Genomic DNA, 27,699 nt, shown 5'->3' on the forward strand with positions numbered 1-27,699 from the left:
GGGGCGCCGTGAGACCGGGCTCTGAGGGAGGAGAAGGCGCGGGGGCCGCCAGGGAGCGCCGTGAGACTGGGCCCTAAGGGAGGAGAAGGAGCGGGGAGAGGGGAGGGGAAGGAGAGGGGAGGGGAGGGGAGGGGAGGGGAGGGGAGGGGAGGGGAGAGGAGAGGAGAGGAGAGGAGAGGAGAGGAGAGGAGAGGAGAGGGAGGAGAGGAGAGGAGAGGAGAGGAGAGGAGAGGAGAGGAGAGGAGAGGAGAGGAGAGGAGAGGAGAGGAGAGGAGAGGAGAGGAGAGGAGAGGAGAGGAGAGGAGAGGAGAGGAGAGGAGAGGAGAGGAGAGGAGAGGAGAGGAGAGGAGAGGAGAGGAGAGGAGAGGAGAGGAGAGGAGAGGAGAGGAGAGGAGAGGAGAGGAGAGGAGAGGAGAGGAGAGGAGAGGAGAGGAGAGGAGAGGAGAGGAGAGGAGAGGAGGAATAAGGAAGGAGCAGGGAGAGGGGAGTAGATGGAAGGAGATGGGAGGTGATGAGAGGAGAGGAGAGGAGAAGGAGAGCAGAGCCCCTTGCAGGGCTCCAGGTGAGCCAGAGAGCAGCTTGGGGCCCGGGCCTGGAGGGACAGCACAAGGGCAATGGCCTCCCAGTGCCAGAGGTCAGGGATGGATGGGACATTGGGCGGGAATTGTTCCCTGGGAGGGTGTGAGGCCCTGGCACAGGGTGCCCAGAGCAGCTGTGGCTGCCCCTGGATCCCTGGCAGTGCCCAAGGCCAGGCTGGATGGGACATTGGGAATTAGGAATTGTTCCCTGTGAGGATGGGCAGGCCTGGCACAGGGCGCCCAGAGCAGCTGTGGCTGTCCCTGGATCTGTGCCCATGGCCAGGCTGGATGGGATATTTGGGAATTAGGAATTGTTCCCTGTGAGGGTGGGCAGGCCTGGCACAGGGTGCCCAGAGCAGCTCTGGCTGCCCCTGGATCCCTGGCAGTGCCCCAGGCCAGCCTGGATGGGGCTGGGGGCAGCCTGGGACAGTGGGATTTGTCCCTCCCATGGCAGGTTAATGGGACTGGATGAGTTTTAAGGTCCGTTCCAAGGTAAACCATTCTGAGATTAAATTATACTTCTTTGTTTGTTTTTTTTCCCTCCAATTTTGATCCTTCCTCCCTACCCCGACCCTATTCCAACTTTTCTGATGAAGCTAAAGTTTATTTAATGACACTTTTCAGTGAGAGTTAACACTTTTGTCATGCTCTCTAGAGCTTCACTTTTTTCCTTGTGTTTTATAGCAGATTGAGAAGATTTCTGATCTGTGTGTGAATTAGATGGCTGAAATCAAAATTGCCAAGCTGAATGCACTCACTAGATACTATGTTGTTACTTTTTTTTTAATGACGATATTATGAACGTAGATTTAGTGCAATGGATTTGTATGACTGTAAACGTTTCTTTGAGATACAAATTCAGATTTGTTAGTGAACTGGCATCTTCGGTCATGCAGGGATTCGGATTGCTGGTGTATGTTTCCATCACTGACATCATTCATTTTGTGTGCAGGTTTCTTTTATATAATAATGAATTCTGACTCTTACAAAGAGGCTTATTCCTCTCAGCCCATGATTTTAAAGCAATTTCATTCAGTTTAGTTTTAAATGTTATTTAGGATTCCAGAAGGGACTCACTAATTCTTTTAGGCTGTATTGTTTCTGTCTACTGGGATGCATTTATCTGCTTTATCCTGCTCATAGAGACATAAAGCTGTGTGTGTGCACTTAGCAGCAGACTCCAAAGCTCAGGTCTGAGCTGTGACAATTGTGGATTAGATTGTGAACTATTGTGACTTAGTTGTGCTGTCCTGTGGATGGTGGTGATGAGAACAACCCTTGTATTGTATGAGCTTCTGCTCAAGCTCCTAATTCTTTGTAAACTCGATGTTTAAAGTTTATTTTGAGAAGAAACTTTAACCTATTGTAATGAAATTTTCTGGATTGTTAAAGATGATGAATTTTAAAGCAGGATTTGTGTGGTGATTTTTCTGGTATTTTTCTCCTGTGTAAGCTTTTAAACAGTCCAGAAAATATTTCTGTATTTGAATGTACTCAACTCAGTAAGAACAATACAATCTGATGTTTTCACACCTGTTGGCTGTTTATTAAATACAATTATGAAGAGGGGGTGGGTGCTAATTTACACTTTCATTACCTTTTTTGCATTCACTTTACATTATTTGAGTCTTGTCTGTTGAATAATACACACAACTGCATGAAAATATTAAATGAGTAATTCTCAGACATTTGTGCTGAAAGCTTTTCCATGAGAATCTTGAGTGTTTCTTCTCCAAATGCTTCAGTTCCGTCTCATTGCATATTGCACTTGCAGACTCCAGATGAAAAGTCTGTTCTCCATTGGTAATTCCCAAAACTCACATGGATTTAGCTGGCAATCAAGGCAAAAGCAACCTCTCAAAAGTAGAAGACTGTTCAAGTCTGTGCTGTCCTGTTTGAGTAAAAGAGCAGTTACTCAAATAACAGCATGGATTTGTGTAGGAAGCGAACTAGGATTTTTTAGATTAGCTTTTAATTTACTTTTAATTTTTTAGTTAATTTTTAATTTATTATACTGATTCATTAGGCCACGCCCCCGAGCGGGCCACGCCCCCGTATCCCCCAGGAGCCCCGCCCCCAGCAGGCCCCGCTCCTCCAAGATGTCGGCGGCAGAGGCGGGCTGGTTCTTCTGCACGGCGGGCCGCGGGCTGGAGCCCTTCCTGGCGCGGGAGGTGCGGGCGCGGCTCGGCGCCACCGAGGTGAGCGGGGAGCCGGGGCTGGTGACCCCCGGGCGGTGCGGTCCGGACCGGTGCGGGTGAGAGGGGAGCCGGAGCCAGTGACCAGCCGGGTGAGCGGGGAGCCGGGGCCGGTGACCCCCGGGCGGTCCGGTGCGGGTGAGAGGGGAGCCGAAACTAGTGACCAGCCGGGTGAAAGGGGAGCCGGAGCCAGTGACCAGCCGGGTGAAAGGGGAGCCGGAGCCAGTGACCAGCCGGGTGAAAGGGGAGCCGGAGCCTGTGACCAGCCGGGCGGTCTGCTCAGGTGCGGGTGAGCGGGGAGCCGGGGCTAGTGACCACCCGGCGGGTCCGGGTGAGTGGGGAGCCGGAGCCAGTGGCCAGCCGGGCGGTCCGGTCCGGTCCGGCTCAGCAGGGAGCTCCGCGCCCGGAGTCCAGCAAGCATGGCCCGGGCTGTGCCGGCCCCCGCTCGGGGCTGGCCGGGATCGGAGGGGCTCACCCGGAGGGGGCCGGGGCTGCGCTGCCCGCGGGGCTGGCCGGGGCTGCGGGAGCGCTCACCCGCAGGGAGCCGGGGCTGCGGGAGCCCTCACCCGCAGGGAACGGGGGCTGCGCTGCCCGCGGGGCTGAGGGAGGGCTCACCCGGAGCCGCCCGGCCCGGTCCGATGGGTGTTCTCCCCGGAGGTGGACTGCGTCTTGGGAAAAGTGTTCTTCAGGGCGGCGGCGGGGCCCGGAAAGCTGCGGCAGCTGCGGTCGGGGGAGCGCCTGTTCCTGCTGCTGAAGAAGCACAGCCCGCTGCCGGTGTCCGGGAACAGAGGTACGGACACGGGAAGCCTTGGTTTGAGTCCTGGTTATAACATTTGAAGTATGTAGTTTTTTACGGGTGGCTGTAGTTCTAATTGACAATAATCAATTCTAAAGTGTCTTTCAGCCCTGAAAAGGGCTTTTAAATTGTTTTCAATAGCTACCTTGCAGCCTGTATTCTGCCTGCACTGAGTGTATACGTGTATTTTAGAGACTTTCTCCCCCACCCAGCCCCAAAAAAGAGAATAATACCCCACCCGAAAACCGAAGTTCAGCCTTGGCTCTCTTGTGTTTATTTTAACAAGAAGTCTTATTTTCTGTTAAACAAAGTGAATCCCAATCTATATATTGTGTCAATTTAGTCCTAAGTACACAGCTTCCTTCTAAGTCTCAGCTGCTTGGGTCGTGCTCTCTGTCAGAGCTGGAGTGAGAATTTCAAGTTAGATGGATTGATGTTTATCTGGGAGATTACCTTTGGCTTTGAGGATGAAATTTGATCATGAGTCTAAGTTTTTAAGTGATAACTAGAAAGACCTTTATTTTTTTTTCCTTGACCAGCTTTGATGTATTTAAGTGAATTGGCCTCTCTGTTCCTCATGCCTCTCTTGTGGGTAGCTTGGGACTGCCCACACGTGTAGGTGTGTGTTGCAGGATTGAAGGCACGGTGATGAATGGGAGGCAGAAATTTTCTTTTTGAAAGAATAAACTTGTTTTTGCCTGAGATGACTCAAAGTAATTCATGTTTGTATCTGTCTTTCAATTCTGGAGAGTGTTCTGCCTCACAGGTGCTCTGGCTTTCTACAGCTGCTGAGTTCTTGTGCAGAATTCAACCCTTGCGTGATTTGGTCTTGGTTCTGCAGAGCTGGTAATCAGAGGGGTGCCTGTGTGGCTCCTGGTGGGTGCTGAGAGCTCAGCTGTGCCTGTGATTCTGAACTCACACATGAATGAAATCTGAACACAGGGAAGTGAAATGCCAAGGCTGAGGTACTTAACCCAAAACTGCTTTTTTCTTCCAGGGAAAATGCTTCATGAGATTAAAAGCCTTGTTATTGAGGACCCAAAATACTGGCTGGATATTATCTCTGTTTGGAGAAAGCTTCATGGACACGAGGGGAAAACAGATGATGGCTCTATAGAAAATGCATTGGCTCTGAAGAGAAAGTCAGAAGAAGAGACAAATACTGCAAGTAAAAGGCAAAAAACGGAACAAGTGAGGGCAATTGTGTCTGAGGAGTGTCAGGTGGGAGCTGGAGAGACCTGTGAGGCACCAGCCAGAATGAGCAGGCAGGAGTGCTGGGCTGAGAGCAGGACTTGCTCAGAATTGCCTTCCAGGGGCAGTGGAGAGGATCCTGCTGCCAATGAGGAGCTTGGCTTCAGCTTCAGAGTGTCGTGTCGCTGCAGTGGAGCAATTGCCAGAATACTGACTTCACAGGTATGCTGAGGTGCTTGCTTTAAAAGAATCCAGCAAAGGTGAATAGAGATGTGTACTTTGTCATTTCAGTTGTGTTGTGTCTTCTAGAATAATAAACTGATGTAAGTTTTTTCTGTATTTTCTCAAAAAGCTCTTAACCTACATTCACCTTAAACAAGTGGAAACACAAATGCTGGTTTTGATTTCTGTGCACTGTTACCCTTCATGTTTTTCAAATCAATACCTTTTGTTGAGGACAAGCAAAGGTAAGAGTTTGAGGTTCTGGGCCTGTGGAGGCTGAGGAGTGATTGGATAATTTACAGCTATTTGAAGGGCCATTGCAAGGACTGTGGGGCCAGACTCCTCTCAGTTGTGCAGCCTGGACAGAGGGGTAAAAGCCAGAACTCACAGCTTCAGTTGCCTCTGGCTGGGTATTGGGGAGAATTTGTTCTTCAGGAATACAGCCCTGGGAGTCTTGGGAGAAGTGGAGCTTGGTCCTTGGGAAAGAATAGTGGCATGCAGTCCTGCAGGGGTGTGTTCCATTCAGCCCTCTTCCCATCTGGGCAGGTTACTCTTACAGGAAGGTGTCAGTATTTAGATTTTTTTCCTATTAAAGCTAGTACCTTGGTGAGGTCAGTCACATGAGCTGCCCTACAAGGGAAGTGTTTGCCTAAATCTGTGCTGTGTTTGAACCTATACTCTGAAGGTAATCAGAGCTTTCTATATGTAACGAAAGCATTAAAACTGTGAGTTGTAGTTGTGTACTTGCAGGTTTTCTGTTGGGTAATCTGCCTTAGAGCCATTGGAAGTATTTTTTGCATGTGATTAAGAATTCCAAAATGGTGGCAGTCACAGAATATTCTGAGTTGGAAGGGACCCACAAGGATCAAGTCCAGCTCAAGTCACTGTTTTATTGTGACTTGGTCAGGACTGGAACTTCAGCTTCTCCTCTCCTGCTGCAGCTGAGCATTGGTTGTTTGCCTTGTGCTATGTTTGCTTTGCCCCTCACTCACCTGCTCTGCCCTGTTGTACCTCTTCTGCTGTGAGTTGTGTGAGTTACTCTCTTTGGCATAGACTCTTCCCTGGGATTTCTGAGGGTTGTGCTTCCAGGCTGTTCTCTGCAGTTTCCCCAGCTGTGTGGTGTTTCTGTGCCTGTGCTCTGCAGGTCCCCCAGCTGTGTGTTTTTTGTGCCTGTGCTCTGCAGTTTCCCCAGCTGTGTGTTTTTTGTGCCTGTGCTCTGCAGTTTCCCCAGCTGTGTGGTGTTTCTGTGCCTGTGCTCTGCAGGTCCCCCAGCTGTGTGTTTTTTGTGCCTGTGCTCTGCAGTTTCCCCAGCTGTGTGTTTTTTGTGCCTGTGCTCTGCAGTTTCCTCAGCTGTGTGTTTTCTCGTGCCTGTGTTCTGCAGTTTCCCCAGCTGTGTGGTTTCTGTGCCTGTGCTCTGCAGTTTCCCCAGCTGTGTGTTTTTTGTGCCTGTGCTCTGCAGTTTCCCCAGCTGTGTGTTTTTTTGTGCCTGTGCTCTGCAGTTTCCCCAGCTGTGTGTTTTTTGTGCCTGTGCTCTGCAGTTTCCCCAGCTGTGTGGTTTCTGTGCCTGTGCTCTGCAGTTTCCCCAGCTGTGTGTTTTTTGTGCCTGTGCTCTGCAGTTTCCCCAGCTGTGTGGTTTCTGTGCCTGTGACTGTTCTCCCCTCGCAGGAGGTCGGCAGAGCCCTTGGCATGGCGCTGGTGAAGCAGTGCGGGTGGCGTGCAGATCTGCGGGACCCTGACCTGGAGGTAGGGCTGCTTGTGTGCCTGTGGGTGCTTCCAGACTCACCCTGACACCTCTGCTTTGGTTCTCTGCTCCCTCTGCATGTGGGACCATGCATGACCAGCATGTCCCTGCTGGTCTTCCTGCTGCTGGATTTACCTGAAAATCAGCACGTGTGTGGCCCTGCTCTGTGTGTGTGTGTGTGCCTTCCAGAGCCCTGGCATGAACCCCAGCCTGGCTGGGGCTGCCTGCGTGGGAGGGGAAGGATCCCCAGAGGATCCAGCCAGATCAGCAGACTGCTGGGCTCTGACTCTGTGAAAATGGAACTCATCTGAGCCAGGGGGTGTCTGTGAAAGGATCCCCAGAGGAGGAGTTGCAGGATCCAGCACCCTCACAGGCTGCTGGGCTCTGACTGTGTGAAAATGGAACTCAGCTGAGCCAGGGAGTGTCTGTGTCCTCTGGAGGGGAAAGGAGCAGGCAGCATGGGTTCTCAAGGAGCTGGACTGGAGAATATCACAGACAAGGCCTGTGGGAAGGCTCCCACACAAACAGCAGACAGTTCCCTTGGTGCACCCTTGCTGGTGCAGCTGCCTGGAGACCTCCCAGAGGACTCCTGGCTCCTGACAAGGAGTGTTTCTCCAAGGATGTTTGTCCATCCCTGCCCTTGGCTTGTGGAAGTTGCTCTCAGCTCTGATGCCCAGAGATCCCAGACGTGCAGAAACTCTGGAGTTCATTTCCTGGCACTGGTGCCCACACTCAGCACTGTGTACAGCTTTGGTGAGGCTCACGTGCACCTCCTGTTCTTGCCCAGATTTTTGCTCTGAAGCTGTTCAGGTGCTGAGGACTGGGATTTTCCAGCAGCATCCTGTTTCCCTTTGTGCTTCCTGGGGGCAGGGATTGCAGTCATGCGAGACCTTCTGGGGAGCTCAGTCTTCTTTTGGGATGTTCTCTATGGGACAGCAGAGCAATTTCTTGTAGCTGCCTATAACTGCTTGTTGTTGTTTGTTTGGGGTTTTTTGTTTGATGTTTTTGTTTGGCGTTTTTTTGTTTAGTTGGTGTTTTTTTTAATGTTTATTGTTTTGTTGCTAGTATACAGTGAATAATATTCTCCCACTTGTAGTAAATGGATTTATAACTAAAAATTCCTATGCTGTGTTAAGGAAAAATAGGCCCCTTTATAAATTCAAGTGCTTGCTGATGGATTCCTGGCTGACAAAATACCCCTCAGCTTGATAAAGCATTAAATTATCTGTACAGTGGCATTCAGATCTAGACATCTAGTAGGATTTCTTCCAATTAATTGTTATTGTTTATAGTATACATTTTTGTTCTTAAAAACTGAAATCAGAAGCTGTAGAAGCATCTATTCTGGTTTAAATGAGTTAAAGCTATTATTATGTAAGTTTGAGACTTTAAAATGTTGGGGTTGTTTTTTTTTCCTCTTCTAGATCTTTGTACACCTTAATGACATTCACTCTGTGGTGGGGATTCCTCTTTTCAGGTAAGTGTTTTCCCCACTGGATTTGTCATGGCAGTATCAGAACAGACAGGATTTGTAAATCTTGCTATCCACCATGAGTATTTATCTTTTGGTTTGATAATCACTGTTGTCAAATTAGTCTTGTGATCTGCCTGGGCTTTAAATGAACACACAGACCAGACTTTGCAGTGAGTTATGGTTAAAAACAGACTTCTCTGTCTCTCAGGAGATCTGTCCAATTCATTTGTTCTTTGATATCACATGGGCTTTTCTGGGTGTTTTTGCTGCTGTTTTAGTAAACTTTTTTGGTTTTTTGCTGTCTGCAGGCTTCCATTGGCAAACAGAGAGTATATCAGAACAGCAGGACTGCGGTCAACAGTGGCATGGGCCATGGCATCTCTGGCTGAAATCAGGGTCAGTGAATGTTCTTTGCGAAGAAATGGGTCCTGAATTAAGGGAATGGGTGCTGCTCATGGGGTCTGGGGCTGGGGAGGAGTGCGGTGGTTTCAGTGCCCCCTTCTCCCCATTCAGTGGGAAGGAGTGGGGTCATTTCAGTGCTCCATTTACTGGGAAGGAGTGAGGTGATTTCAGTGCCCCATTCACTGGGGAGGATTGGGGTGATTTCAATGCCCCATTTACTGGGAAGGATTGGGATGATTTCAATGCCCCATTTACTGGGGAGGAGTGGGGTGATTTCAGTGCCCCATTCACTGGGAAGGAGTGGGGTGATTTCAGTGCCCCATTTACTGGGAAGGATTGGGGTGATTTCAGTGCCCCATTCACTGGGAAGGATTGGGGTGATTTCAGTGCTCCATTCACTGGGAAGGAGTGGGGTGATTTCAGTGCTCCATTTACTGGGAAGGATTGGGGTGATTTCAGTGCTCCATTTACTGGGGAGGAGTGAGGTGATTTCAATGCCCCATTCCCTAGTCCCTGTGGACAGGGTCTGCCGTGCCTGTGATGAATGTGCTGTCACCTGCAGTTCAGCCAGGTGTCTGCTGTAACTCCAGGTGCTTCTCAACAGGGCTGGTAATCCTTGTACAGATACAGATGTCTAAGTGGTAAGACTTTTTCTGCTGTTCTGTGACAGTGAAAAAATGAAACATTGTTTGGTGTTGTTTTCCAAGGAAATGTGATCTCTTTTCACAGTGGTACCAATATCTGTCTGCAGTCCACTTGTAATATTTCCTCCTGAATGTCTCCTCAGGGCTGTCTGCAGTGAAGCTATTGGTGTTTTTCACTATATTCCCTTACAGGCAAGTTTGGCCACGGATTACCAGAGATTCTTGTTAACCTGTGCTGGGTTCAGTGGGATTATGCACATCCCTCTGTAAGCTCTGTCCTGGCTGAGGAGTCTGTCTTGCTGGGGATGCAGTAACCCCTCTGTTTTTGTAGGCTGGTGCCCTTGTGCTGGATCCCATGTGTGGGCTAGGAACCATCCTGCTGGAGGCTGCCAAGGAGTGGCCTGTGAGTATCCCAGCCCCAGCTGCTGGACCTCTGCAGGGAAACTGGTGCTTGTGGGACAGGGTTTTCTCTCTGCCAGATAGGCCAAAGCCCATTGCTGCCTGGAGAGGTGAAACCAAACCAATCTTTCTAGGCAGCTGCTAGAAGCATTTCAGTACAAAGGTTCCTCCAGACGTATGTGTCCTGCAGGCTGGTGCAGATGGTGATTCCCACTGCAGGGTTTGTGTGAGGCAGCCATGAGCTTGTGAAGCTTCCTGGGCTTGTCCTGGGGTCAGAGGAGTCGGTGTCATGGCACAGTCATCAGCATTAGGGGCAGGGGCCTGGCTGTACCTAGCTGGCATCGTGCTATTAGGACATGCTCTGGGTGTTTCTGTCACTTCAAGGGTCTTGAGCAGACCAGAGCATTAAAGGAGTGGAGACAGCACATACTTGTGATCATTAATATTTCTGAACATTGAAAGAGTGGAGACAGCACATACTTCTCCGATCATTAATATTTCTGAACATTGAAAGAGTGGAGACAGCACACACTTCCTCCATTCCTCCATCCTCTGGATTGTGAATTGGTTTGTGTAACAACAGCAGATGTCCCAGGAAGGGGGTTATCTTGCAAGAGCTGTGCAACAAGGCAGTTCGAGAAGGGTTTATGAAGTAAAGAACTGGAGTGTTCACAAAATTACTTTTCTGTCTCTCTGGACAGGAAGCCTGGTACTGGGGTGCTGATATAAGTGACTCGCAATTAGAGGGTGCAGATGGCAATATCAGAGCTGCAGGCTTGGTGGATAAGATTGAGCTGCTGAAAGTTTCTGTGACAGGTATGTCTGTGGGATTTCCAGATGGATTTTTTGTGTTTCTGGGATTGTACAGGTAGGTTCTCCTGAGGTGCTACGTTGCAGAGCTAACTCCCTACAAATAGCTGGGTGGTGACTCTGGTGCTAGTGAAAGGATAATTATTTGTACTTCCTCCCTGCTGCCTGCACCTGTAACTTTGGTAAGAATGAAGTCAGCAGAAGACAAGAAAAATTACACTTGTCTGCCATGGACAGTAGTTGTCTCTCTTCATGGTAAATGTGTGATTTACCACAATACCATAAAGAGTATGTACCATGTGAGAGTTCTTTGTATCTTAGTGGAACACAGCCAGGACAAATCCAAATGAAGTGCAGCCTGTAAGTTAAATCTACCAGGTGAGTATTGGTGAGGACACATTAAACTGAGCTGAATTGTTCATGTTTTGCAGTAGGAGTATTTTGAATGATGGTTCCCTTCTCCTGTAAGAAGGAGTCTGTTTGCTCTTATTTTACAAGCTATTCTGTAGAGAAGGAAATAATTTCATGACCTTATTCTGGATGTCAGAGTCTGAGGCTAAATTATGCCTGTATGAAATCCATGACAGCCAAGCTGGCTGAGTTTCCCTGTGCATGAGTGATGAAGTGTGCATGATTTTTTACCTTGCAGTATTTATTTCTTACTGGAATGGTAAGAAACATTATTGATTTTTTTATAAAAATGTAGGTTTATTTCTCACTTAAAAGATGTGTTTGACTTTGGTTTGTAGGATAATGGAAGGTACTGAGCTGTCAGGTTTTCTAAACTGAGCAAGTTGGTGTCTCCATCACTGGTCAGGAGCTGTCACTTCTGCATGTCTTGAGCAGGGCTGTAGGTGGGATGTCCTTTCATTTGCAGATAAAATTGATACCCAGTTGTTGTGCTGCAAGTGTTGACACAAGAATGCTCCAGGAAACATCTCCAGCTAGTTGTGGAAAAGTTGGCATAGAATCTCAGCAGAGTTTAGGTGAGGAGGGGCTGTTGGAAGTCTTTAGTCCTGCTGTCTGCTCGAGGCCGTGTCCAGTGAGTTTGGAGCACCCTGAGGGATGGAGGACCCCAGGGTCTGTGCAGGGCCCAGGCCTGCTGGGCTGCCCAGCCTGGCACAGGTTGGAGGATCTGTGGAATCTCAGCCTGGCTGCACAGCCTGGCACGGAATGGAGGGATCCCAGCCTGGTCTGCACAGCCTGGCACGGAATGGAGGGATCCCAGCCTGGTCTGCACAGCCTGGCACGGGATGGAGGGATCCCAGCCTGGTCTGCACAGCCTGGCACGGAATGGAGGGATCCCAGCCTGGCTGCACAGCCTGGCATAGGATGGAGGATTCCCGGGATCCCAGCCTGGCTGCACAGCCTGGCACGGGATTGAGGGATCCCAGCCTGGCACAGGATGGAGGATTCCTGGGATTCCAGCCTGGCTGCACAGCCTGGCACGGGATGGAGGATTCCTGGGATTCCAGCCTGGCTGCACAGCCTGGCACGGGATGGAGGGACCCCCAAGGTCTGTGCCGGGCCCAGGCCTGCTGGCCTGCACAGCCTGGCACGGGATGGAGGGACCCCTGGGATCCCAGCCTGGCTGCACAGCCTGGCACGGGATGGAGGATTCCCAGGATTCCAGTCTGGTCTGCACAGCCTGGCACGGGATGGAGGGACCCCTGGGATCCCAGCCTGGCTGCACAGCCTGGCACGGGATGGAGGGACCCCTGGGATCCCAGCCTGGCTGCACAGCCTGGCACGGGATGGAGGATTCCCAGGATTCCAGTCTGGTCTGCACAGCCTGGCATGGGATGGAGGATTCCCGGGATTCCAGCCTGGCCTGCACAGCCTGGCACGGGATGGAGGGACCCCTGGAATCTCAGCCTGGCCTGCACAGCCTGGTACAGGATGGAGGGACCCCTGGAATCTCAGCCTGGCCTGCACAGCCTGGTACAGGATGGAGGGACCCTCAGGGTCTCAGGAGGGGTCTCAGCTGGCCTGAACAGCCTGGCATGGGATGGAGGATCTCTGGAATCACAGCCTGGCACAGGATGGAGGATTCCCCAGGGTCTGAGGAGGGATCTCAGCCTGGCCTGCACAGCCTGGCACAGGATGGAAGGATCCCCAGGGTCTGAGGAGGGATCTCAGCCTGGCCTGCCCAGCCTGGCACATGATGGAAGGACCCCTGGAGTCTGAGGAGGGGTCTCAGCTGGCCTGCAGTGACTGGCACATGGCCAGCCTTCATCACCACAGGCACAGTGCTTCATCTTCCTTAGGGGAGCTGACCTTGGCTGGGATGCAGAAGCTCTAAGGTGACCCTTCAAAGGCATTAGCTCTGACAGAATCTGTGTGATTCTGGCTGTAACCAGATTCCTGAGGGGAGAAAAGGGGCATGGAGAAGAATTGGAGGTGGCTCCTTGCCATTCATACACGTGCACTAGAACATTTGCACTGAGTAAAGTGCTCACAAACGTAGCTCTTCTTTTGTGTTTTGCTCAATGATTTTCATGTTTAAGGTGTACTGGGTGTCGAGAGGCAGCAGTTCATTTGGGACCATGCAGTGCCTTAGGGGAGAGTCTTGCTGCAGAGGCAGACATCCTCAGGAGCAGAGACTCTGCAGGCTGAAGGGTGCTCCCACACATTTGTCTCCTCCCAGTCTGCAGAGGGGTGGTGTCTCCATGGTGGAGGGCAAGTGCAGAAGGAGCTGTGAATCTGCATAATCCAAAATGTGGATTGTATGAATGTGCATAGCCCAGAAAGAGCTGGCAGGCAGTGTTGAAGGGGGAACAGGGGCAGAGCTGCTGTGCATTTTTCACAGAGTCAGAGATAAATAAAGACCTGCCTTTATTCTGCAGCGCTGCCATTGCCTTCAGAAAGCTTTGACAGCGTTATTTCAGATATTCCGTTTGGGAAGAAGTTCAAGACCATGAGTGATGCCCAGCTCCTACCAGATCTTCTCCAGGAAATGGAAAGGTACGTGTGGCCTTTGGCATGCTCAGGGTTTGATGGAAGTGCCATGGTGGTTTGTGATCCGAGCATTCAGCCAGCTTCAGATCTGCTTTGTTCCATAGTCTGCAGCTCTGTAGTGTGATCCTGTGCAGGCTGTGGAGGTCTCAGCCCTTTACTTGTCCCCTGGAGGCTGTTTGTTGTGTCTCACCAGCTCTGAGTGCCAGTGGCAGCTGCAGAGGGAGGCTCCTGTGTGAGCCATGCTCACAAATGCTCTTTGCAAGGCATGAGGGGAAATGTTTCTGAGCCACACTCCAGTGTGGCAGAAAGGAGAAAGAGGAGAGGCCTACCTGGACAAAGTTAAAGCATGGCCAGGCAAATAAAGCTGTAATCCTTTTCTAATTGAGGCCTGCTTGTATAAATGCATAGTCTTTCCTTTTTGAGGTCACAGCCCAGCTTTGGCCAGCCTGCCTTGGCAGGAAGGATCTCAGACTAGAAGAAGGGGCATGCATTGTCCTTGCTGTCCAGGAATGCCTCACTAGCAGCCTGGGCTGGTTTTAGGTGTGTCCTTTCATCTGTCACACCTTTGGTGGCAGAGTTGGGCCAAGCTGATAGCTGGGCTGCTTCTAACAGACAGGTCAAGCCATCCTCCCCTCTACTTCTTGCCTGCAAAGAAGCCCTTTCTCTAGGACTGCTCTTCAGCAGGTGTTGATCTCAGCCAGTGCAGGAATGTGGTGGGAAGGTGATGGAGAAGGTTGCGTGGCTCCACAGAATGGTGTGGCAATCTCACTGTGCAACTTGTTTTCTGGCCTTATTTGCTCTATTGGTCCATCCTGAGTAAAATATTCCCTTAGGAAGGTGGAGATGAGGAAGGGGCCATGAGAGCCCCACCAGTAAAGCTGTTCAAACTACTTGCTGTAAACTGAATCAGGACAGTATTTCTTTTTCCCTTCTTTCAAAGCCATATGTAATGTTTAGACATATACCTAGAAAAATTAATTGCAAACATTTATTAATTTGCTTCTGCTTCCTGAGTTTGAAAGCCATTAAGGATCAGTGGAACAGGAAAAGTTCCAAAAGGCTGTTTTTCGAAGTTTCCAAAAGGAAGGACCAGTTTCAGAATTACCATGCTAATCTGAGCAGCCCTTGCTGCACTGGGAAGCTGTTCCTTTGCAATCTCCAAAAACTGTGGGCTTGATGGTGCCCTTGATCCCTGAAAAAGTGCTGAGGGGAGTAAAAAGTCAGTCCCTCTTCCCTGCTAACCCAACAGAAAGAACTGCTAACATCAAAAATGTTTTGGAGTCAGGACAAGGAAGGCCCTGTTCCGCCATTTAGAAAGAGGTAAGAAGATCAGGGATTTAAACTCCTCTTGGAGGTGCAGCTCACTGACTTGAGCCGTGACACACTTGGGTGTTTCACTGAATGCAGGTGGCACCTGAAGCATCAGCAGTGAGGGATCAACACCTAAACTTTCTTTTTCCTGTGATTGCCAGAGTGCTTCGAGTTGGAGGGACCCTGGTGTTGCTGCTGAGCCAGGAGCTCCACAGACGCATGGATGGTTTGACCAGGAGTGCTGGAGGTGGCCCTGCTGAGGCCTCTGCTGACAGTGACAGTGGAGCACAGGCCATGGATGGTTTGACCAAGAGTGCTGGAGGTGGCCCTGCTGAGGCCTCTGCTGACAATGACAGTGGAGCACAGGCCATGGATGGTTTGACCAGGTGTGCTGGAGGTGACCCTGCTGAGGCCCCTGCACAGGCCATGGATGGTTTGACCAGGTGTGCTGGAGGTGACCCTGCTGAGGCCCCTGCACAGGCCATGGATGGTTTGACCAGGTGTGCTGGAGGTGACCCTGCTGAGGCCTCTGACAGCAGAGCAGCCCTGAGTGTGGATGGGAATTCCTCCTCCTTGGCCCAGAGGGGTGGAGAAGCCATTCTCAGCAGACATTTTGGGTCTCTGCTGCCAGAGGGTGTCTATGCTGTTAGCCTGGGCAAGACTGATGCTTTCATACACAAATACAGGAAGGTGTCTGGGACTGGGAGCAGCAGAACTGGGACTTGGAGCTGTCCCAGTACTGGGACATTCTCTGGAACTGGAAGCTCTCTGGCCCTAGGCTGAAGGGAGCTGGAAAGCTTCGGGAGCAGCAGGGCAGGACTCAGTGGGGCTCTGCTGATGCAGACACACCCACTGCCATCCCTTAGATTGCCTCACGTTCCTGGCATGTCCTAAGGCACTGTGCTGTTGTGTCTCTGGTTTTTAGGAGAGGTGGAAGATGCCAGTTTTGCTGTATTGGATACAGTGAAAAAGGATATATAGTGTATTGTAATGTGGCAGAGTCCTCAAATCCTTGTTTAGGCAAAGCTGCTCAGTATTGGGAGGAGTTTCTGTAGGAGAGAAAGTCTTGGTTTGCAGGACTGCAAACCCAGATGTGGTAGCCCATGATCTTTGGGCTGTGCACTCCAGCTCTTCATTTCAAAGTAATATTTAAGCCACAGCTTTGCCTATTCTAATTATTCTTAGTGTTCAGGTTGTTCTTAGGTGGAGGATAGGCGAGCCCCCTGAGATGCTGAGCAGGAAGGGAGGCTGAAGGAGAAGAAGCAGCACTGACAGCTGGAGTTGCAGCCAGTCCCAGGCCCTGGGCCGCAACTCTGTTTTGTGTGTCCTGGATCCTCCCTGTCCTGCCTCTCCCCCTCCCTCCTGCGCTTTTGTGACACCTTTTTTTCTCTCCTGTACCTTTTCTTTTCTCTTGGTTCTTCTGTCCCATCAAAGTAGGGCTTTTAGAACTGTACCAGCATTAAAGAAAGGGCCCAAGGCAATGCTGAAATCACTCTCTCCTTTGGGATTTAGCATCCTTTGTACAAAGGTTGAGATAGCAAAAACCAAAAGTCATTGCACATTTTCTGTGAGAACTAAAGACTTCTTACTGCTTTCCTAAGCCATGCAGGAACACCAGAGGCCTTTTGGGAAGGGAAAATTACTATAAAATACATTTCTGTATGTTTCTGTGTAAAGTTTTTTACTGAAGATCACCTTAAAGAGCAGAGTTGGGTTCAATAATGTTATTTTGTTGGCTTCAACACTGTTTCTCTCAAATCTTTTTACTGAGAAAAGTATAAAATAGGACTATATTATTTTCAAACACACTTTTCTGTCCTTAAATATCTTGTAGTTGTTAATGTGTATTTTTGCAGCTGTGAGTCTATGATAAAGACTTTCTTTTGAAACTCAACAGCATTTTGGACTAAAGCAAACTTTGTTATTGTCCTAGGGTGATGTTATGATGCTTGTATCCCCATCCCCATCTGTTTATGCTGTATATCATGTTCTGTGCCTTCAAGACTGGCTGTGAAGAGCGAATGTTTTGTTTTGGTTTTGCTATCAGCCGCTCCCCCACGGCTGGCACGACACAGAGACAGGGCAATACATGGGTGCTGCTTTTGCTTGGCTTTTTGCTTTGCTCTTGCTTCTGCTTTGCTCCTGCTTTGCTCTTGCTTTTTGCTTCTACTCATTAGTTAGTTTAGCTAAGCAGTCTAAATTTTCCCTGGGCTGTTTCTCCTTTTCCTTTTTTGGACCCACTTGAACATGCTTCGGACTGGGACCTGGGAAACACCGAGAGTTTGCACCTTGTGGCTGCAGCAGCTGCCCCAGCACAGGACGGACTGAGAACAGAGCGACCACCCCCAAGAGGGACTTTCTGAATTTGTCATCATTTCAGAGCGGTGAAAGAGTGGTGTCACCTGGTATTGATCCTTTTGTGTGCTGGGGGGTGCTGTGCCTGTTAAATAAACGGGTTCTTTCCACTTCTCTCCAAGGAATCCTTCCCGACCCGGTTGTGGGGAGGGGCCGTGTGGGTTTGCTTTCTGGAGGGGCTCCCTTTGGAGGTTTTCTCACAAATTTGCCCCTAAACCAGGACAAAATTTGGCGCCCAACGCGTGGGATTCGAGAGAGAGTGGAAAAAACCCTGTTTTGAGTGCATTTTGGTTGCCATTACTCTGTGTTGGTATAAAGCAATTAATAGCCATGCTTCTTGAATTCATAATGTCTCTTGGGGTGAAGGCTTGCATGCATTTCTAGTCCCTAGGGTTTTTTAAGATCTTAATACCTCTATGGTCCCTAGGTTTATTTTCTTATCCAGAAATAGCTCTAGCATTGTCCCTAATACATAGTTTTTACAGCAGAGGAGCAGTGACCAGAATAGCTCTCCTGCTGGGCTTGGTGGTAATGATTTGTAAGAAGTTTATAAACATGCTGGGGTCTGCTCCAGGTATGAATGGCTCGTGGCTATGGTTATGCTCCCAGTTTGTTAGAGGAGGAGCAGGGGATGTGGCTTTTCAGCCTTTGCTTTCCTTTTTCTCCTCTGAATCTCTTACATCGCTATTGGAGAATGTTCAGTTTACCCTGAATGTTTGAGACCATCTTTCTGGTATTCAATCTGGTAAGCTTCCTCTATACAGTCTGCTGCTTCTCCAGAATGAGGGCTGAGATTTCTAGATGGGCTGATGAGACCCCTGACCCAGGAGTAGACCCAGGTGTGGAAAATCGTGAGTGGTGTGGGAAATGGGAGGATATGGGCCAAATCCTGAAGGAATTCTCTGACCCTATAGTCTGGGACTTTCCCCATGAACAAATTCAGAACCCAGCTGAGGTGAGGAAATACCTGAAAGAGAAGTAGCAGGATGACCCTAAGGAGGAAAAGATCATTGCAGTGAGCCGGGCCCTGGCTTGTGCTTATCGCACATTGCTAGATACTGTCGGGCAGCAGACAGAGGCAGGGGGGCAGGGAGATAAATCAGCAGCTATCCCAGTCGCTCAGGCTGCAGCCAACAGCCCAGGCTCGAAGCCAGCAGCCAAACCAGATAGCGAGCCTAAGCCAGCAGCTAAACCAGACAATAAGCCTCAACCAATGGCTGTTGCTACCAACACTAGAAGTGGAAAGTGCATGGACAAGACCGATCGACCAGTGGATGATGGTGATGATGATACAGGAGGAGGACCCTCAATGCTTCCTGATGTAAAATCAGGAGTCAAAGCAGCAGGCACAAGATCAGAAGCCAATATTGAGTCCTTTTCCTTGAAGCCCTTCGTGGCCTATGGAAGGATTACACTCGACGACCTGATGAATCCATAATTTGTTGGTTAGTCCGTCTCTGGGATGCTGCAGGTGAGGCTACAATTCTGGATGGCACTGAAGTGAGGCATTTGGGATCCCTGTCACATGATCCTGTCATCGACCAAGGAATTATGAGGGTGGCAAACCCTCACAGTCTCTGGGCACGGCTCTTGGAAAGTGTAGCACAAAGATACCTGTGTGCAGATGATCTTTATGTGCAACAAACACAGTGGAAGACCATAGAGCAAGGGATCCAAGGCCTTAGAGAGATGGCAGTGGCAGAGATGATCTTCTCAGATGACATAACAACTAGGAATCCAGACTTGGTGCCATGCGTGTCTGTGATGTGGTGAAAACTTGTGCGACTTGGGCCACATGAATATGCTTCTGCCTTAGCCATAATGAAGAGGGATGAGAGGGATGAGACCGTGCTTGATATGGCAAAGAAGCTCCAAGCATATGCAGATGCTGTGCATGGCCCAACACATGCCAGAATTGCAGCGGTAGAAACATGTCTGCAGAACTTAGAGGACAAGATAGAGGAGAATCATAAGAAGCTCAGAGAGGAGATTAAAGAAGACCTTCTCCAAATCTCAGCAGTACAGATCACAGGTTCTGGTGCCCAACGCAGATGTTCCCCAGATGGCGAGAGAAGGTACACCCCACGAACAGAGCTGTGGTTCTACCTGCGTGACTGTGGAGAAAACATGAGGAGGTGGGGTAGAAAACCTACTGCTGTTCTGGCACAACAGGTGCGTGAATTGAAGGAAGACAGGGCTAAGAGAGGGAGTTCCACCAAAAGGAAAGCAGCTCCAGTTGCCCATAGCCGAGCTGCCAGGTATGATGCTGATGATGACATGTCCAATCCCCTTGAAGGAACATCCAAGACATATGCCCAGGGAAAGAAGGATAACCAGGCTTAGAGGGGCCCTGCCTCTAGCCAGGTAGAGGCTAGGGAAAATCGTGTTTTCTGGTCTGTGTGGATTCGTTGCCTGGCACATCGGAACCACAATAGTATAAAGCTTTGGTTGATACTGGTGCTCAAGGTACATTAATTCCATTGAGACATGTAGGGACAGAGTCTGTTTCTATTGCTGGTGTGCCAGGGGGATCCCAGGATTTCACTTTGGTGGAAGCTGATGTGAGCCTGACTGGAAATGAGTGGAAGAAACATCCTATTGTGACTGGCCCAGAGGCCCCATGTATTTTGGGCATAGATTACCTCCAAAGAGGGTCTTTCAAAGACCCAAAGGGAATCAGGTGGGCATTTGGGATAGCTGCTGTAGAGACAGAGGGCATCCAGCAATTGAACACCTTGCCTGGGCTGTCTGAGAATCCATCTGCAGTAGGACACCTGAGGGGAGAAGAGCAACAGGTGCCAATTGCCACTTCCACAGTTCATCGTCAACAGTATAGAACCACTCAAGATGCTGTGATTCCCATCCATAAGATGATCCGAGAGCTGGAGAGCCAAGGGGTGGTCAGTAAAACCCACTCACCCTTCAACAGCCCCATTTGGCCTGTGTGTAAATCTGAAGGAGAATGGAGATTGACTGTTGTGGACTGTGCATTGAATGAAGTGACTCCACCACTGAGCGCTGCTGTGCCAGACATATTAGAACTCCAGTATGAGCTTGAGTTCAAGGCAGCGAGGTGGTACGCCATGACTGATATTGCCAATGCATTTTTCTCCATTCCTCTGGCAGCAGAATGCAGGCCTCAGTTTGCTTTCACGTGGAGGGAAGTGCAGTACACCTGGAACCGGCTGCCCCAGGGGTGGAAGCACAGTCCCACCATCTGCCATGGACTGATCCAGGCTGCACTGGAAAAGGGTGAGGCTCCAGAACACCTACAGTATATTGATGACATCATTGTGTGGGGGAACACAGCCGTGGAAGTGTTTGAGAAAAGAGAGAAAATCATCCAAATCCTCCTGGGAGCTGGTTTTGCCATTAAAAAGAGCAAAGTAAAGGGACCAGCTCATGAGATTCAGTTCCTGGGAGTGAAGTGGCAAGATGGACAGGGTCAGATTCCTACAGACGTCATCAACAAGATCACAGCTGTGTCTCCACCAACCAATAAGAAGGAGACACAAGCTTTCCTAGGTGCCATAGGCTTTTGGAGGATGCACATTGCTGAGTATAGTCAGATCGTGAGCCCTCTTTACCTGGTCACCCGCAAGAAGAACACTTTCCACTGGGGCCCTGAGCAGCAACAAGCCTTTGTCCAGATCCAGCAGGAGATCGCTCATGCAGTAGCTCTTGGCCTGGTCAGGATGGCACCAGATATGAAGAACATGCTCTACTCTGCAGCCAGGAACCATGGTTTGTCCTGGAGCCTTTGGCAGAAGGTGCCTGGGGATGCTCGGGGTCGACCACTGGGATTTTGGAGTTGAAGCTACAGAGGCTCTGAAGCCAACTACACTCCAACAGAGAAAGAAATCTTGGCTGCCTATGAAGGAGTCCAAGCCACCTCAGAGGTGATTGATACAGAAGCGCAACTCCTCCTGGCACCCCGACTGCCGGTGCTGGGGTGGATGTTCAAAGGCAAGGTTCCTTCCACTCACCATGCCACCGGTGCCACATGAAGCAAATGGATTGCTATTATCACCCAGTGCGCCCGTATAGGTAAAGTGAATTGCTCTGGGATTCTGGAAATAATTACAAACTGGCCAGAAGGTGAAAACTTCGGTCTCACTGATGAAGGGGAACAAGAAGTGACACGGGCTGAAGAAGCTCCACCATACAATCAACTGCCAGCAGAAGATACACGATACGCTCTTTTTACTGATGGTTCTTGCCACATTGTGGGAATGAAACAAAAGTGGAAAGCAGCCGTATGGAGCCCCACAGGACAGGTCGCAGAGGCCACTGAAGGAGAAGGTGGATCAAGCCAACTTGCAGAACTCAAAGCTGTTCAGCTGGCCCTGGACATTGCTGAGAGAGAGAAGTGGCCAAAGCTCTACCTCTACACTGATTCATGGATGGTAGCCAATGCTCTGTGGGGATGGCTGGAGAGGTGGAAAGAGGCCAACTGGCAGCGTAGAGGAAAACCAATTTGGGCTGCTGATGAGTGGAAAGATATTGCTACCAGGGTAGGGAGGCTACCTGTGAAAGTCCGCCATGTAGATGCCCATGTTCCCAAGAGTAGAGCCAATGAGGAGCACCAAAACAACAAACAGGTAGACCAGGCAGCAAAGATAGGGGTGTCCAAGATAGACCTAGATTGGGAACACAAGGGAGAGATATCCCTAACTCGATGGGCCCATGATGCCTCAGGCCATCAGGGCAGAGATGCCAGCTATAAGTGGGCAAGAGACCGAGGGGTGGATTTAACCATGGACGGTATTTCTCAGGTTATCCATGACTGTGAGACGTGTGCTGCCATCAAGCAGGCCAAGCGAGTGAAGCCCCTGTGGTATGGTGGGCTGTGGTCCAAGTACAAGTATGGGGAGGCCTGGCAGATTGGCTACATCACACTGCCCCAGACACGCCAGGGCAAGCGCCACGTGCTGACCATGGTGGAAGCCACCATGGGATGGTTGGAGACCCACCCTGTGTCTCATGCTACTGCCCGGAACACCATCCTGGGCCTTGAAAAGCAGGTCCTTTGGAGGCATGGTACCCCTGAGAGGCTTGAGTCAGACAATGGGACTCATTTCAAGAACAGCCTTATCAGCACTTGGGCTAGCGAACATGGCATTGAGTTGGTGTACCATATCCCCTACCATGCACCAGCTGCAGGCAAAGTGGAGAGGTACAAGGGACTATTAAAAATCACCTTGAAAGCTTTGGGTGGGGGATCTTTCAAAAACTGGGAGGGAGCAGCATCTCGCAAAAGCCACCTGGTTAGTTAACACCCGAGGCTCTACAACTGAGTGGGCCCTGCCCAATCTAAGCCTTTGCATAGAGTAGATGGAGACAAAGTCCCAGTGGTACATGTCACAAGTTTGTTAGAGAAGTCAGTTTGGATTAATTCTGCCTCGAATACAGACAAACCCATTTGTGGGGTTCTTTTTGCTCAGGGACCAGGTTGCACATGGTGGATAATACAAAAAGGTGGAAGGTCACAATGTGTACCTCAGGGAGATCTGATTGTTGGGTGAGACCTATGTGTAAAGGTAAATCACTGTTTGCTGAATGTTATTACCTTTGTGTATAGCTGTATATTGGATGTATAATGTATGTGTTTGTAAAGTTAGAATTTATATTAGTTTTAGTAGTAAGCTGACAATATGGAGATGTCGTGGTTTGACAGGAAGTAGGTTTTCTGGGATATGCTGTGGTGACCAATAGGTGTTCAGATTTTAATATTGGCACCTGGTGTGGCCACTGGGGACAATGGATACGCCTCTGAGAACACAGGTTAAAAAACAGAGCACTCGTGGAGGAAGTTCTCTTGAATTCCAGCAAGGGAAGCAGGTCAGACCTGCCCTGCCCAGCTGTCTGCACTCGTGGGGGAAGTTCTCTTGAATTCCAGCAAGGGAAGCAGGTCAGACCTGCCCTGCCCAGCTGTCTGCACTCGTGAGGGAAGTTCTCTTGAATTCCGGCAAGGGAAGCAGGTCAGACCTGCCCTGCCCAGCTGTCCGCTACTGGGTGGGGGACGGGCAGCCATGCAGCCTGAGGTAGGCTGGGCTTGGACAGAGATGGGAGGTGAAGAGGCCCTTGAGGACGGAAGGGTGGAGGAGCACCAAGAGGCATCAGGCAGCCACCCCCACCCCCCCCAGGAGAGAGAGAGAGAGAGAGAGAGACAGAGAGAGAGCCAGCCTATGCCTGTGCTTGTGCCACCTTGAAATCTGATAGCACTGCCAGCCAAGAAGGAGTAAGGGGATGGGGATGGGGGGATGTGGCGAGAAGGTGCCCGGCAGGGCAGCGTGGGAGTTCTGAACAGGCAGAGACTGAGATTTTTGACCCTTTTCTTGCATCGTGGAAACCTTACAAATGCTGATCCTCCTGGAGCTGAATAAGGAGAGAGATAAGAGATGAGATAAGAGGAAAGAAAAGAGAAGTGGAGAAGAATCTTAGGTGGGAGGAGATGATGGAGTGGCTTTTGGCTGGACTTTTCTTGTATAGCCATGGACAGAACCATTTTGTTCCCTGTGACACAGAGACTGCATTTAGGGGGAGGCAATGGCTTGGAGCCAAGAGAGTGCAGTGATGTTATGGGAGTGCATGAACAGAGACAGTGAATGAGGAGGGTGGTGGTTGGTTGGTGCCCTCGATCTTCAGTGGAGAAGATCTCTGTTCTCGAGACCCCTCAGCCCCAGGGGGTGAAATCTGGGGGGGACAGCTGTCCCAAAAGAGAGACTGTGCTCTTTTTTGGAACTGGACAAAGCATCCTTAAAAGGAAAACCCTAGAAGCAGCCCTGGTCCATGCGCAGTGGTGAGAGCACTGGGCATGGAAGGAAGATGGCAAATGTTCTCCGGGCAGTGCCACGTGTGACAGGAAACACAAGAGGTATCAACTGTGTTTCCAGGAGAAGCCTATGGCACAAGAAGGACTCCTCTCCTCTTGATGACCTGAGAATTGATTACCTAAAAGGTGGTGATGGACCGAGAGGTAGTAATTTGGGGGATGGATGTATTGAAAATTGATTACCTAAAGGGTGGTGATGGACCGAGAGTTGGTAATATGGGGGATGGATGTATTGAAAATTGATTACCTAAAGGGTGGTGATGGACCGAGAGTTGGTAATTTGGGGGATGGATGTATTGAAATTTGGTGGGGGGAGGAGGAAATGTTTTTGGAAGGTTTTAATTTTGCCTGTGTGTTTTCTTTTTACTTAGAGTTCTAGTTTAGTTAATAAAGAGGGTTTTTTTTATTTCTAAGTGGGAGCCTGCTTTGCTTGTTCCTGGTCACATCTCACAGCAGACACCAGGGAGAAGGTGTTTTCATGAGGGCACTGGCATTGTGCCAGCGTCAAACCATGACAGGGGATAAGGGGTGGAATGTCCTAGGTTGACTATATGATGCTTTTATCCCAAATCATCTTGTTCTGTTTATGCTGAATAATAATTTGCACCTTTAAGACTTGTTCCAGAGAGTGAAGGGGGGAGAGAAGAAGCAGCAGTTTGTTTTCAGACACTGCACTCACTCCTCCACATTCCTGCTCCTGGACTGTGTTGTCTGCGGATGGACACACAGCGGGACAGAGCTCTCCTTTGCTTTTAGTTAGTTTTAGCTTGCTGAGGCAAGGAAGTTCCCTGGACTGTGGGTTTTTTCCCTTTTTCTTTGGACCTGTTCAAACCTGCTCTGGACTGAACACCCAGGGGAGCACCGGCAGCTGCACCTGTGGCCCACCGGGCCGGGCCTGGCCTGTGACATTTCCAGCACCAGACAGACTGATCAGAGACTGAGTGAGCTGAGCTACAACCCAGGGAGGGGACTTTCTCAGATTGTCATCTCTTTTGGAGCAGCAAGGGTTTTATTATTTAATATTGTTTAAGTTTTATTATTTAATAAACAGATTTTTTCCACTTTTCTCCAAGGAGGTATTTTCTCCTGGACCAGCTGGGGGGAGGGGCCGATTGAATCTGCTTTCCTAGAGGAGCCCCTTTGGGGGTTCTGTCCAAAATTTGCCCTGAACCAGGACAACATGGAATCCCTCACGGCTGGGATCAGAACAAACTCAAATTGGCTCTTCTAAAACCCAGGGTCCTTGTCCCCTTCAGCGTGCTCAGCACAACCTTGAACTCCACAGGGCTGTGCAACTGGAGCAGCAGGACAGGGACCTTTGCAGCCTGAGCTGCCCTTGTTCCTCTCTGTCCCTGCACAGAACGCAGCGGGGAGGAGAACGGCAGCAGGGCCCTGCACGTGCCCGGGCTCAGGTTTTGTGTCCCTTCAGCTCCACGGAGACGCGGCTCAAGTGAAAAACCCAAACTGTTTATTAAGGGAAAGCAAAGGGAAGGGGTGAGCTGGGAGATAAAAAAAGGGAGTGGGCAGGGCCTGAGGGCTGCAGGGAGGGAGCTGCCAACAGGGAGAGAGATGGCAGGAGCTCCTGGAGCTTCCCACAGGCTCAGCTCTGAGCAGCAAGAGCTGTGCCTGGAGCTCCAGCTGGTCCATCCTGCTCTGCAGGTGCTCCCATCTTCAGTGGGAACTGGAAATCGCCAATGGACGCCGGTGCATCTGATCCAGCAGATGAACAAAGTCCTGCAGATCTTCTCTCAAAGGTCAGCTGAATCAGTATGCTGAGGCAGGATGGGCTCTCATCTTCCCTCAGGGCTTGAAGAGCTGGAAGAGAGAGGAACAGAGCCACGCGCAGAGGCCAGATTGAGGGAATCCAAGGAAAGCCTTCTGCCAGGGCCATCCCAGCCGGCTCTTGCCATGGCTTCGGCCGGAAGGTGCTGGCCACGCATCGCCCACGTTTCCCTGACAGCTCTCCGGGCTCTGCCCCCGCCGCCCCTCGTCCGCACGGGGAGCAGAGCCCTCCGCAGCCCGGGCACGGATTGTAGCTCCGGGGCCAGGATGCCCTGACTCACCCTCGCTGAGGATCTGGAGCTCCTCCTTCTGTCCCTTCACGAGCACTCCGGCCAGCCCTGGCAAGACAGAGCCCGTGGCGGCGCCAGGCGGCACAGCTGCCCGGCACGGGCGCTGCCAGCCCTGCGGCCGCACGCCCTCCTGCCCCGGCAGGGCTCCTGCCGGCCCCTGCCGCACGCTGCCGCCCGAGGGCACGGCTGGCTGCGGGAGGGCGGCGGCAGCGCCGAGGGCGGCCGGGGCTGCAGCGGCCCGGGCGCGGCTCCCGCTGTAGCCGGGGCAGCAGCCGGGCCGGGGGCGGGGAGGGGCGCCGGGCTCGGGGCTCACCGATGATCCCGACGGCCGCCTCTCGCACGCGCCTCTGCGGGCTCCGCAGGCGCGGCAGCGCCCAGCGCAGCTGCTCGGCCGCTCGGCTCTCGTCCTGCAGCAGCTGCGGGGAGCGCCGGCAGGAAAGGCTCGGCGCGGGCTCTGCCCTCGGCCGGGCGTTCCCCGCGCCCAGCACCGGCCGAGCCGGCCCGCACGGCCCAGGCCAGGGAGCGGCGTGGGGGGCGCGGGCTGGCGGGCCCGGCTGCGGCGCTGGGCAGGGCCACAGCTGCCAGCCCCCCGCACCGAGCACCGGGGCTAGGGGGCTTCTCCAGCCTGCGGCTGGGGATCCCGGGCTGTCCTTACCAGGCGCTCGGCGAACTGCATCCGCTGCCCCTTCATCAGCAGCTCCTCGAGGTCCCTCCTCCCCAGGAAGCGTGCCGCACGAAGCAGGGCTTCGCGAGAGGCCTGGAGAGCATCAGAGAGCCGCAGGTGGCACCAGAGCCCGGGGCACGGGAGCCGCGTCCCTGTGCCAAGGCCAGGGGAGGCTGGAGCCCACCAGGCGCCGGGGCAGGAGGTGGCTGAGCCCCCTGCCAGGGATGCGGCAGCATCACGCAAGACCTCACCTTGGCCACGTGCAGGTTCTCGTCGTGCCAGTGCAAGAAGAGAGGCAGCAGGCTCTGGCTCACGATTGTCGTGAGAGGATATTCCCCCTCTTCCATTACCAGCTCCATCGCCTTCCAGAAGAGCTGAATGGAGAGCAGCCGCACGTGGCTGTTGTCCTGGAAGGATAGGAAAAGTCCTAAGCCCCAGCTACTCCAGGCCCATTGGGGCTAAGGCCCAAAACTGCACAGGGCACAAAGGTTCCAGGCAGCGTCCAGTGCCCTTGGCTGGGGGCACAGAGCCTTACATTCTCACAGTGTTGCAGGAGGGGCTCAGCCAGCTTCATGGCGGTGACGCTGGGTGGCTTGAGCTCTTTGTCCTGGAGCATATCCCTGAGCCCACAGAGGGTCATGCAGACCATCTCTGCATCTGGATCAGCCAGCTGCTCCACCAGGTGTTGATAGAGGCCGCGTATTCCTCCGCCCTGTGTGCAAGACCAGACTGTGCTGTGAAGCCGTGACTGGCCGCAGCACCAACAGCTGCTTGGGGCACTCAGGCAGCTGAAAGCTGAAGCGGGAGGCCAGAGAGCTGGGAGCAGCTGCCTCTACTGCCAAAGGCAGCCAAGCCCAGAGCTATGCATTGCCCAGCCCCACGCTGCTGCCAGCGGGGCTTCAGCCACCGCCCCCTTCTCACCAGCGAGGGCTCCTTGCCGAGCACCACGAGGCCTCTGAGCACCAGGCGCAGCCTGTCCCTGCACTCGCTGGGCAGGTGCCTGGATACCACCAAGAGGGCACTGGGACCGTGTTTGCTCAGGTCCAGACACT

At 51.5% G+C, this 27,699-nt stretch overlaps 1 protein-coding gene across 4 annotated transcripts; it reads left to right on the plus strand.

Moving 5' to 3' along the window:
- The first annotated feature begins 496 nt into the window (after positions 1–496).
- On the plus strand, positions 497–24,978 carry THUMPD2 (THUMP domain 2 tRNA and snRNA guanosine methyltransferase). Of its 4 annotated transcripts, none has more exons than XM_077190351.1 (12): positions 497–1,070; positions 2,605–2,776; positions 3,431–3,563; positions 4,567–4,982; positions 6,648–6,725; positions 8,148–8,200; positions 8,506–8,593; positions 9,575–9,646; positions 10,344–10,458; positions 13,299–13,416; positions 14,883–15,107; positions 15,165–24,978. In XM_077190351.1, exons 2-12 carry the CDS (start codon positions 2,678–2,680, stop codon positions 15,502–15,504), a joined length of 1,737 nt encoding a protein of 578 aa, XP_077046466.1. In that variant the 5' UTR covers positions 497–1,070; positions 2,605–2,677; the 3' UTR covers positions 15,505–24,978. The 4 variants fall into 4 exon arrangements, with proteins under 4 accessions (XP_077046466.1, XP_077046479.1, XP_077046463.1 ...); XM_077190364.1 differs by having other exon boundaries at positions 498–1,070; positions 14,883–15,043; positions 15,176–24,978; XM_077190348.1 differs by having other exon boundaries at positions 498–1,070; positions 14,883–24,978.
- The last annotated feature ends 2,721 nt before the right edge of the window (positions 24,979–27,699 follow it).

This window comes from Agelaius phoeniceus, chromosome 1, assembly GCF_051311805.1.
Source record: "Agelaius phoeniceus isolate bAgePho1 chromosome 1, bAgePho1.hap1, whole genome shotgun sequence".
Classification (NCBI taxonomy): Eukaryota; Metazoa; Chordata; class Aves; order Passeriformes; family Icteridae; genus Agelaius; species Agelaius phoeniceus.

Excerpts from the sequence above, each read along its gene's own strand:
- THUMPD2 (XM_077190348.1), top strand. The coding sequence starts at position 2,678 with ATGTCGGCGGCAGAGGCGGGCTGGTTCTTCTGCACGGCGGGCCGCGGG. Across the intron at positions 8,594-9,574 it reads CATCTCTGGCTGAAATCAGG|GCTGGTGCCCTTGTGCTGGA; the intron begins GTCAGTGAATGT and ends CTGTTTTTGTAG. Across the intron at positions 10,459-13,298 it reads GCTGAAAGTTTCTGTGACAG|CGCTGCCATTGCCTTCAGAA; the intron begins GTATGTCTGTGG and ends TTTATTCTGCAG.